The sequence below is a fragment of the Limulus polyphemus genome, unplaced genomic scaffold, assembly GCF_000517525.1.
Source record: "Limulus polyphemus unplaced genomic scaffold, Limulus_polyphemus-2.1.2 Scaffold2572, whole genome shotgun sequence".
NCBI lineage: Eukaryota > Metazoa > Arthropoda > Merostomata > Xiphosura > Limulidae > Limulus > Limulus polyphemus.
The window spans coordinates 62-12990 of record NW_013668182.1 but is presented as its reverse complement, the minus strand read 5'-3'; the positions used below and the strand labels follow the sequence as shown (position 1 = coordinate 12990).

The following is a 12929-nucleotide window of genomic DNA, read 5'->3' as shown; positions in this document are numbered from 1 at the left end:
TGATGGCAGGGGCCAACATGTTGGAATTTATATTGATGCTCTGAAGATGTTTGTTGAGTCTAACCCAAGGCAACACACTCATGGAATGGCCCTGAAATTGCATGTATCTCATGAAACAATACATAAACATCCAAGGAATATGGGAAAACTCCATACAGAAGGTTTTTGGGTGCCTCACAAACTCTCTGATGATCATCGTTTCCAACATATAAACGTTGCTTCATCTCTTCTGGCGTGTAATGCATGCGAATCATTTTTGGACAGAATTATCACCAGTGATGAAAAACAGATTGTCTATGAGAATATTAAAAACCAAAAACAATGACCTAGACAAAAACCACTTCCGATCCAAAAACCTGGACTCCATCCGCAGAAAGTGCAGCATTGCATTTGGTGGGACATCAAAGGAGTAATTAATTCGAACTCCTCAATCCACAGCGAATAGGTCAATGCAGAGATCTACAGTCAGCAACTGTAACATTTAAATCAACCCTTCATCAGAAACGCCCTTCACTCATCAATCGGAAAGGTATTCTTCTTCTCCACGACAATGTACGTCCATATGTGGCACGTTTGGTGCAACACAAGATTATGGAGTTGAGTTGGGAAGTTCCTACCCACCATATTCTCCAGATATGATAAGATCAGATTACCATCTTTTTTCATTTGCTGCAACACCATCTTAATGGGAAAACATATGCAAATGTGGAAGGTGTTAAAGAGGACATCAACAAGTTTTTTGCTTCAAGGCCAAGTGATGCATTTAATCAGGGCATTGTAAGATGGAAAAGCATCATCACTAAGAATGGAGACTATTTCATTTAATAAATGTTTTGTTTTGATAGACAAGTTGTTTGGGATTTTTCATCTAAAAAAAGCAACATTAATTTCTTGACCTAATATTAAACCCATTTTTGTGAAAATGACAGAAATAAACAGACTAATACCAATAAAGATAACAGGAATCAGTTTATGAGAATCACAAAACTGTCATTTTGACAGTTAACTTTATTACCAAATTTACTTTTATTTTTTCAGTATAGAAAGATTTAAAAATGACCAACCAATTTTTTAATATGTAAAAACAACTGTATAAAAGCTTTCAATTTTTATACTTTATCTAACTATGCACATTAAATAAACTGTTTTATCTATATTGTACTTACACATCAAATTATCAGTAAAAAATATTCAACATTAAAAGAAATGTTAAACATAAAAGTAAAATGGTAACCTTTTTTTTCTGAGAAAAATCAAAAGGAAAAGGTTAGTACCCCGAATTGTTTTATGCTTTTTTTTGTCAATTGTATTGTAGAATGCATTTGTTTTGAATTAGTTTTTTGTCATTTCTTATAACTTATACTTATGTTCTCCAGAAGATTGAATACCTTATATTAAAATGATTCTGAATATGAAAATAAGGAAGACAGTTGACAACCACAGCTAATATAAAGTCACAGCAGAATAGCATACATCAAAACTACATTTTCACTTTGTTTGCCATTTTGCAGGTAGTGTGATGCTGTTAAAAATTTATTGCATTTGAGAAGAATATATAGCGGCTATTTCTGACATAAAATATTCATACTCTTAGATCATAAGGATGCATTAAGATTAAGGATTTAGAATTTCAAAGAGAGATATCCTTTATACTTAATGATATTGGAAGAAAAAAAAACAACAACATAAATTAACATAGTGTACCAGAACTTTGCAGAAACAGACCTGCAACAATTTTTACTCCACCTTAGGTAGACAAAGTGTGGTGCTTGTAACATGAGAACCCACAAACACAAAATTCAATAACAAAAGCCATCCACATGCCAAAGGCAACAATATGCTAAAAATTCAAGAAGGATCTTCATCTGGACAAGTGACACAAGTCACATGTATACAAGTTTCTTCCACAACATATCATATACCTCAAACTGAAGGAGAATGAAGACATATAGAGACAATCAAATTTCCACATGCAGCACATATGGATATATATGTGATCAAACTCTTGACACTGGCTCTAGAAAACCACCATTTCCATAGATGCATTATGAAAAGCTGCAGAGAGTAGTGGTGTGCTTTTGACATTACAGCCTTACAATGGAGCCTTCTGAAAAAAAAGAGACTACGCTACAAGGCTATTATCAAGATTCACAGTCATTGGACAGAGCATGACCAGACATGGCAACACAGATTGTAAGGATGTGATGAGACTCAAAAAATTGTCTTACTATAATGTATTCAACCACTGTGTTACTAAACCTCTTCATTTTTTTAAACTTCCACACAGCATCCAATATACTGTAAGTACTCTCTATCTAATTATGACATTATAAAGTTTCATTCTCACATTTAAACCAAAGAACATAAAATAAAGTTACACACATTTTTAAACAATTTCTTATTTCTGTCAATTAGTATACATACTATATTTTTCCTTTTATACTTTTGAATTTAAGATTAAATAAGAAACATCATATATGATAAGATATGGAATTCTTAAAATTGTTTAGTAAAAGAGAAAACTGAAGGGTGATTTCTTTTATTCACAGCTATGGTTGTACATACTCGTCTTGTCACAGACTTGTCTATATGACGAGGATACTCAGTGTGTAATGTCATCAAATCTGCATTCAAAGTACGGATTTTTTCAAGACGAAGCCTTACAAAACGAGCGTTGGTAAATTCCTAGACATAAAAAATTTAAACTTTAATTAGCATATCTGTTATGTTAAAAGTTATTCAAAAATTTATAAGTAATTTTACAGTTTAAGTTTACCAGCATTAAAACTGTAGATAAATTATCATAGCTTTTTAAAGAAAAGTAAATAAGCCAAACAATTAACAATTTTTACCAAAGTAATAGTGCTTATAAGTCTCAAAATACATGTTTATATTCATGTCATACAAGTCATATTCAAATATTTTACACTAAACTGCTTGAAAGATTAGATTATCAACAGTATTATTTTGAAAATTTACAAATTAAATTAAATGCTCTTATATATTTGATGGTCAAAGTTTCACATAAACTTATTATTCCTAATTTAATTGTTTCACCAACTTACAATGACAGCAAATATGTTAAAAACTTGTATCTTTTGTGCCAGTGGGAGAAACGATGAAATAATTTTTTTTCTTAAAGAGCAAAAACCAGATATCTTAATCTTTTCTAGAAATCAGAGAAAGAGGTACTGTTACAATTTAAAGACAGTTATACAATGTTATGGATATGGGAAAGTAGTTTGCAATATTGCTTCCATCCATGAAATCCCAGAAGTATGGTAAATTTGAAATGGACAGAAAAATAAACTTTAAAAGTCATTTTTGTGGTCATGTAATAAAAAATTACATAGACTTCTTCAAATTTATTAAAAAATAACCCCCAAAATGAGTTATGTATACCATCTGATAACATGCTTGTAAACGTGCAAATTTAAATGAACGTTAATAACAAATATGGCAACAAATTTTAAATCTTTATTACACGTTTTTATAAACTCACTTCCAAAATAAACAAAGATCTATTTTCTACTTACCATTAAAGTTTTACTTGGACCAGCAGCACCTGGTCTTCCATTTACTAAGGATATATGAATCTGACAAAAAAAAACAACAATAAATTACATTTGACTTAATTATGACTTCAAGACATTGTGGCATGAATGCTTAAGTTAGAAGTACTATTTTGCTATTATTTAATAGTATTAATAACTGAATAAATTGTCAAGAAACAAAACTCCTATGGAACAAGTTCATAAATATTATAGGCAGAATTTTAGCAATACATTATTTATCACAACCTGTTATTTTTTAAACATCAAATTCATACTGTCATAATATCTTTTCATTTCATAAACAGTTTTTTGTCCTTAAAGCATATTACATAACCAACATAGATACAATTGTAACTTTACAGAAGATTTTGAATTTTTATTGAGTCATTGAGCACACTACAAGTCTTTTATATTTATTCTTTTCCTACTAATAATAGATGATTTTCATATATATGTAGCTGCAGTTTATAGATCAGCATTGTCTAGTAGAGTTTGTCTATATATAGTTCAAAATATATGTCTCTTCCTAATAAAGAAACAAACTAGACATCATTAAACCATTGAAATAGTTATACATCCATTGGTATTGCTTAAATAGTCCCTGGGCCACAGAGTTTAGCTTAACAACTATCTTTTTTTTTTTTTTTTACACAAGATTGGCAGATTGTAAAAGTAAATCTTCACATTTTTTAAAATGTAAAACAAGTACTTAAACATACGCACTGCATAAACAAGTGTTCAAACAAAATTATAGTATCTAAAATCAACCACAAACCTCTCCATTTTCTAGAGGGTCCAGTTTTGAATAATAGGATGTGCATATAACTTCATCATCAGTTCTATAGCGAGGGAGGCCAATTGTAGGACGGATACCATACACCTCCCAACATTCAGCCTCACTGATGGCATGGTACTGCCAGGGCTTATAGTTTACACCATCAGGCGACCTCTCAAGAATCCAGTTTCCAGGTCGTGGAGATATTGCCGTTTTGATTATAACATATGCTATCTGGTAGACCTATGTTAGAAGAAAGAAATTCAATGAATGTTTTTTAACTTATCATCTTAAATATTTCCACATGATAACACTAACATGTGGTTGTACCATCAGGTTTTCAAGCAAGACTAATGCTTAAGCTAATAAGTACTTTTATTTAATGCACCTTGTGAAGGAGTTATATTCTTATATTCAGACAAACACTATTATTATTCACTATTATTATACATTTCATTATGTACCTCTTCTACTGTGGCACGATATTTGGATTGTGGTTGAAAATATCTAACAGCATTCTAATTATCATAATAATGGGATATCAATTTAGCTATGTTTATTACAAAGTTAATTTTTAGTTCTTTTCTTTCTAAGCAACAGTATAAATTTAACACTGTTATACAGTAAAATCCAGATATTCTAGAGTATGAACCAGTTGTCACAATGTTTCAACACTGCTTGGAACAGCAGATAGGTTGACAACAATGAACCATCAGTACAGGTCATAGACACAGGATATTGTATGAAATAGTGTTACACAAATACATTTTAAAATGAAATCTCTCTTTCCGCAACTCTTCAATTTACGTGTCAAAAAATAATTAAGCCTCTACACTTTTAAGAAATTATTATACAGAAAAGCAACTAACTTGTTTAAGATCAAGTGTGATAGTGACTCGTTCATAATGTTTTCCATTTTGTAATGTGGGGCTCTGCCACCAACTATTGGTTCCATCTATAGCATTTACAATTGGATGTCGCTCGTCTAAATCAGGACTGGTAGCATCACAAACACCACACTGTTGCTGTCTGTAACGTGTATTAAATTACATTATTTGTGTATCAAAAAGAAAATCATACAACATTAAACAACTACAGATGAACACTGGAAAAAAAAGAAGAAAGAGATAAATTATGTCACAGCAACTCTAAGAACAGTACGACTTAAAAACGTAAATGTATAAAATTTGTGTAACACTTCATCATACCAAGAGCTTGCTGCTTCAAATTATCTTAGTTTTCGATAAAATTTTTTATCACGTTATACTACAACTTTTCCTTCTACCTTATTATCAATAATTTTAAAAAATATTGACGTTATACTCCATCCAAGATACTAAGTTTGATGGAATACTACTATGACCATGGAAAGCAAAATACCCCTGTATGATGTCTTAGACATTATAACAAGTATCTGAAAATCTGACTTTAGAAAAAGATGTCAATTTTTTAATAAAAAAGTTTTACTTAAGAATAAATAATATATATATATATATATATATATTATTTTTTTTTTTACTACACACACACACACACACACATATATATATATATATATATATATTTGCTTTAATAATTACCATGAAACAATTGGGCTATGTCTCATTTTTCATTGGTATAATTTGAACCAAATTAATGTATTGTTGTGGGCCATGTTTTAATGTTGTAAGTTGTTTGTTAGCTAAAAGGAACTGCAGGTTGTAATGATTTAATATAGGGCTGGAAAGTTCTAGGGATATGACGCCAAGTGTTCTAGTGTATTCAGAGCTAGATAATAAATACGAAGATTGGAGATTATAAAAGAGAAAATTGGCTTTAGCCGATAGAATAAATTAGTCCGTGTGTTTTAGTGAAATAATTGGAACTGTGTTATTTAGCTATTGTGGATATTACGTTCTTTGTACGATTAAACTGTTTTTTTTTTGTTTTTACATTAGTGTGGTACAGTTAAGTGGCTGTAAATGTAGCCTACAATGTACCACAGTGTTAAAGGAAGAAATAAATTAATTTTTCCTCATTATATGGACTGAACGTTGAATTATTATCACCAGTTAATTTGAAAGAATCCACGAACAAAAGCCCAATGTTACAATAGTATCATAATTTGTGGAATAGCTTATTCAGCTATAACTTATACTGTGTTGACTGTAAATTAAAGAAAAAAATACTATGAATGATCATATCAGTTATATCCCAATTGTAGAGTATTGGTGTAAAATCATCACAGTAAATTTATTACGGGTGCAGCTCTTCGAACTTTTAGCACAGATATCTTACAAACTCACTTTTATTATAAGACTTCTGAGACTTTTAGAAAGCTGAATATATTTTTTATATGCTTCTTTTATGTAAAAATGGTAATAAGCTTAGTTGCTCTGAAACAATGATTACTTATTTACTTTCCAGTATATATTTAGACATAAGATCCTGTTTTAGGTATTTTAAATAAGTTATTACAGAAATAAGCATACAAACAAAATCTAGTATTACAAATTCAATGTGCATCACTTAGAATTTATTCTTTGTTAAGAACAAAGCTGCACAATGAACTATTCATATTCTTAATAACTGAAGACTTTAGAAATATTGTCCTCTACACTCGTGTTTTTGTTTTTTTGTTTTTCTAAAACAGGCAGTTGCCGTCCATTCCAGTATACTCATACACAATGTGCTAATTTTGCTGTGGCTGCCTCAAGAAACGAGCCAGAATTTTTGAGATATAAGCCCTCAGGCACACTATTGAATACTAGGGAGAGTCTCATTTAGAAAACCTTCTGTAAAGAGAAACATAAGTTGTAAATATCATAGTATGGGCAAAAATAATTAGATCACACAATTTCAATAAATAAATACACATTGTATTAAAATTTTATTTTGAAGTTTAACACAAGCTGTTTTTCCATATCCATATACTTTTTCTGCAGCTATTTCAGAGAGTTTCAAATCTTTCTCTTTACTTTATAATGTTGGGAGCTGTGCTCTTAATGTTTAAATTTGGTTGTTTACTAAACAGAATTACTAACATAATGATGCTAGATTTATAAATTTTATAAAAGTAGCCCTAGAATACCTAGAATTTTTGGGAATATTGATGATTGAGAAACTTTGTGAAACACCTAGAAACAAGGATTCATTACATATACAACAATCAGTAAAACGCTGAGCGAGTTACAGTTTGTTCAGTGATTGAAAAGTTTGTGAAGTACAGATCAGTGTTAGTTTTCGCGTATATTCAGTTACTCGATCTATTTGCCATGAAACTGTACATGTAAATTTTCTTGCACATATGACGTAGTACCAATAGCAAATAAATTTGTCATTAAATAGTAAATGTTACTTGTGAATGAATTAGGGCTTACAACACTGTAGAAGTAGCCTGTAACAAACCTTAAGGAAGAAATCAATTAATTTGTTGCCATTATGTGGACTGGACTTTGCATTGTTTTCAACAAATAATTTAAAAGTACCTGCCCCACGATAAAACACAGTGTGAGAAGTGGGATTATTTTGATGTGAACAGAAATTAAAATACTGCTTTGACTCAACTCCAATATGGCATCCTGATCCAGAAGCAAGGTCGAAGCTTTACTATAGTTGATTAGATAATTAAGACAGTGTCAAAAAGAAAATCAGAAGGCCATGAAGCAAGAAACAAAATGTTAAAAGAAAAAAAACAATAAATTTGAAGAAAGAGACAAGATTTTAAGATAATATTTAAAGAAGAATTAAGAGAAAAAATAATTGATTGAAGAAAATACTGATGAAGCATAGCAATAAAATTGAAAAGTATAGAAAGACATCAATGAAGTACATAAATGCTGTAATAACAAAATTGAAAAAGCACAAAAGGAGATCACTGAGGGGGAGAAAGAACATCAGTGACAGAATAGAACATCTGGAAAAAGAATTGGTGAATGCAAAGACTAAAATAACCATGCCTCTTTTTGCATCTGTCCAAGAATTCCAACTAACCCCCCCCCCATCTACTACAAAGCATGGAATAGGATAATTTATTTGCTTTACCTCAACTACCACTTCTCTTGTGTCACCTGTTACTGTAGGATCTTCCTAGACTACTCCAGTCAAGTCAATACCAATTCCAGTTACAAAATTCAACGGGCCAATTCAACAACATTATGTAATTAAGAAACCAATGGTCTATGAGGGAAATGTACTATAGAAGAATATCAGGATCAGTTTGAAATTATTTCAAAAGTGAAGAGATGGAATAGTGAACAACAAGCTATTCATTTTGCTTCCCATTTAAAAGGGTCATCTTTAAAAACATTATATAACCTTCTAGCTGAAGGCCATAACAACTATGAAGCCTTATCTAACAGGTTTAGAGTGACATATCAGAAAGAAGTATCCAGAACAGGGTATGGAGGAAAGAAGAGAACTTAGCTGAACTTGCAGAAGATTTGTCCAATTATCTTACCCAGATAATCCTTGTGAAATAATGGATTCATTGGCAAGTGACCAATTTACAAATGATGATATGCTAATTAGGCTGAAACAAAGTAGGATGTACACATTTAATTAAGGGAAGTTCCAAAATTGGCTCTGGAACAGAATTCATTAAAATTGCAGATAAACAAGTTACAGAAACATCAACTAATTGCATAAAATGATGTGCATAAAATAAAAGTGTAACTGCTGAGAACTGTAGATAAAAGGATGAATGGAATAGCAACAGTAAAAGAGAACTGTTATAATTGTGGAAAACATTATTATTATTTATCTATCAGGGTTATTTCCATATGATGTCATAGAGCTGGCGATGTGTATTTTCAGAAATGTTATTTATTGGTAGACTTTGTACATGGATACTGATAAAAAGCTGGTGAATAATGCAATTTTTATACATGTTAGGTATTAAAATATATTATTGTCAGAAAGATTCAACAAGCTTTATTTGAAATGTGTGTATCTATCTATTAATTTTCATAAGAATATTCTAAATGCAAAGATTAAATTCACAACACACATTTATATGTGACCAGTAACAATTTTGTGTCAGCTCCTCATTGAAAAAAAAGAAAAACCTTACAGTAACAAACAAAAACAGAACTTGCACTCTTAGTGCATAACATGAAAAATTAAGCACTAATTTTATCAATAAAAAACTCAACAGTAAAAAGTTGAAATATTAAGGCCTAAACTGAATCCTGTTATGTTGCCAGTATGAAAGTACTAAGAAACGTACACCTATCATAATGTTCATAATAAACACAAACACGATACCTACCTTGAAGAAACTGAAAGTCTCTGGTCTGGATTTCTGTTGAGAACAGTAAAAAAAAAAAATAAAAAAGAACATTTTAACACTGTATTAAACTAATATATTCTCTTTATCAAATTAAAAATGTTCATGAAAGGTAGATTTCTTAAAATATAAAAGTTTCACTGTGTTAACTAAGCAAGATACCACATCTCATTATATTACATCATATATACTTAACATAGTGAACTAAATTTATGTTAGAATTCCAGATTAGAAATTGACAAAAACAGATCAAGTCACTTACTGATTCAACCCTAGGTGATACTTTGTGCAGCATGAGACAAACAATCATGTTACCTCCTGTTTCCTGGGATAGCTGAATTGGACCAAGTACTGAATCTGATGTAAAGTTACATTATAGCTGTCACATAATGCAGAGATACATTTGGATTCTATTGGCCCAGTTGATTGTTCAACTACATAGAATATGTGGATTGTGAGGGATGTTTTAGTACTTTTAAATAGGTCATGTTTCAAAAGGTGCAAAGAGGTATTTTAGCCTGTTGATCATGTGCTCTTTCTCTCAGTTTAAGGAGAATTTGTAGTGTTTAAGCTTTTATTGCTAGGGCTGATTGTATATTACTAAAATGGTTCATAGCCTTAGGGAGCCACATTGCAGAAGCAGATCTTCCTGCAAGACACTGAGCAGAGCAGCTTTCCTCCCAGCCTTCTTCATTGTCAGCATATGAGAAATATTAGTTTGCTAAATATCTAGATCCAGGAAATAAAACTTTAAACTTTAAAGTGTCAACCAAGACAATAAACCACATAAAGTGAGTACTTCACTGATAAATTTGACATCACCTAAACTATATCAGGAGAAGCTAAAAGACCCACATCTAACTTGGACACTGCCTGCTGTGTAGCACGACCAACACTAATAATTAAATGTATCAGATAAACATGTGATCTTTAACATTACTTGAGTAGGGAAGCATATTATGCTAGTATAATAACAGGTAGGCAAACAACGATTTATAATCATAAGGAAAAGTGTTATTGATGGTGGAACATATTACATGTTTCAACAAGAACATTGGACCTGAAGAAGACAGACCAATGTTTTGTCAAATATGTAGTATGTTACACAGTTAATATAACTTTTCCTTATGGTTATAAATCTATGTTTGCCTACCTATCATTACCTTTAACAGTTGTTTAGAGAACAGGAGGAAGTGCTATATTGTCATATAGCTCATGCAAGTATGGCCCCAGACCTGTAATGTAATTGATGGTTCTTAAGTCTTCAATATCCGAGATTCTCCAAGCATTACATGATTGACACAGAAAATATATATGTTAAAATGGTTAGAGGGCATCAATTTGATTAATGAGATTAGGTATAGTTTTGGTATGCACCAGCAGCACAAACTTCTTAGGTGCCTGGATTGGACTTTAATTTGTGCTGCAATGACTCAAAACCATCAAAGTGAATTTCAGCATTTCATGGCACATGACAGTGCATATGGTGCATTGACAAGCTGAAACTGTTTGTTCTACAAGTTATTTGAAACATTGCCTTTACCAAGAAGAAGAGAGTGAAGGGAATTATGATGGCACTACTGCATACAACTCCAATTTGGTGGAGGAAGAAGATGAAAGAGATTATTCTTCCTTGATTTTCTATGACTAATTCATAAGGATGGATAACCACAGTAGTTAAGTTGACCTCCAAGACACCACATCAGGGAGAGAGAGAGAGAGATTTAAGCACTCCTTTTGGTACATTACTATGTCAGGTATCTAGTGTGTTCCATGGCATTATTGCCAGATGATACACATACAAATATATATTCCACTTTTCCACAGTATTTAACATAGTGAACAAAATTTTAATCCAGAACTTGCTAAATCGAGACTTGATCATCTGCTAATTTTACCCTAGGTGATACTCCCTTTAGTATAAATTGGTCAAGGGTGCTATCTCCTGTTTCATGGGATATTTGTATCCAACATCACTGTTTAAATGAGATTACTTCATGACTGCTGTAGTGAACAGAAATGCCTCTAGGTATTAAATTTCAGTTATCCAATTTTCTGATTGGTCAGCTATGAAGAGAATGTGGATCATGAGAACAGTTTGGCATTTTGAGTTAAAATCACCTCTGATGTTGAAAGAGAGAGAGTCACAATTTGCTTGTGAAGTTTAAGATTTTTTTCTGCAATTTTCAGCCTGCTGATTGTACAAGTGAATATTCTTTAAAGTTTAAGTTAAAGTAGAAAACAGGTTCCAATTTATTCAAAAGAATATTTTTTCTTTCTTAAAGATGTGCCTTTATACGTTTATTTATTAACTTTTTAATTAAAAACAATTTAACCTGCTCCTCAGTGGCACAGCAGTTAGTCAGCAGGCTTACGATGCAAAAAAATCGAAATTCAATACCAGTGGTAGCCCACTGTGTAGCTTGACAACAACCAGCCCAAATCATCTTATTTAATTTCAATCAATCTGCTTCATTAATTCTCCTAACAACATAACAGTCCTTACCACCAGATGATTAGCCGAAGTATCAACCATACTTCTCTTTCAGTTCTGTACTTTTGTTAATAAAGTTTGATTTTATTTATCTTCACACCAGGTACTTGTCTCTCATTCCACCTGTAACAAATCACTTCCTTTATCCTTCTTAATACTACAAACACAAACATGTCGTTGGTGCGAAGATCAGCTAACCATATGCTTAGTCCATTCTAAACTTTCTCTGTTCACTAGATTCTTGCATTTTTCTTAGGCTGCTTTCCTCCTCTGATAATTTTTACTCTTTCTAAATAAAAGTAAAGCACAATCTCAACTATACTTAAAACATGGATTGTATCGGCGCTTGGATCACAATTTTTTAAAGCTATTTTCTTTACACGAAGTAGTAACTGAGAAATCCCAAGTTACTTATATAAAAAAATGGTACAAGAAAAGTCACTTTGTAAGTTATCACTTACGTCAAATACACATGTTCAACGAGTTTGCAGTAAACTTCTGGACCAGTCTCTCCACAGGTGGCGTTTACTGTGATGATGGCGTGAGTAGCTAGGTTGGACACAGTTGGAAACAAACCTTTAGCTGGGTCTCCTACTATCAAAAGGAAAAGTATTCAATTATTATTTCTTTTTAAATCAGATGTTGAAATTAAAACAGCATTAATAATAATAAAGTTTTATTTTCGATTTGATAATATCCTACGACTTTAGACTATAGTGCTTTTATGTTATAAGGAAGAGCCGAATTTAATCTTGAATTTCCAACTGTACTTACAAGAATACATACGTTCATATTAAAATAAAACGTTATTGACACATTATCATATTGTTACGTCTTCGT

General features: G+C 31.5%; 1 protein-coding gene across 1 annotated transcript in view; it reads right to left on the bottom strand.

Annotated features, from left to right (window-relative positions):
• Nucleotides 1–12683, bottom strand: part of LOC106467335 (laminin subunit alpha-2-like) — a gene marked incomplete at its 5' end in the record, with an annotated part of 162333 nt that extends 149650 nt beyond the window's left edge. The window contains 6 exons of the mRNA XM_022395494.1: nucleotides 2566–2685; nucleotides 3537–3596; nucleotides 4330–4572; nucleotides 5199–5358; nucleotides 9578–9610; nucleotides 12551–12683. Of these exons, the coding sequence (XP_022251202.1) occupies nucleotides 2566–2685; nucleotides 3537–3596; nucleotides 4330–4572; nucleotides 5199–5358; nucleotides 9578–9610; nucleotides 12551–12683 (749 nt within the window). The remainder of the gene's footprint in view (nucleotides 1–2565; nucleotides 2686–3536; nucleotides 3597–4329; nucleotides 4573–5198; nucleotides 5359–9577; nucleotides 9611–12550) is intronic.
• Between the last annotated feature and the right edge of the window lie 246 nt (nucleotides 12684–12929).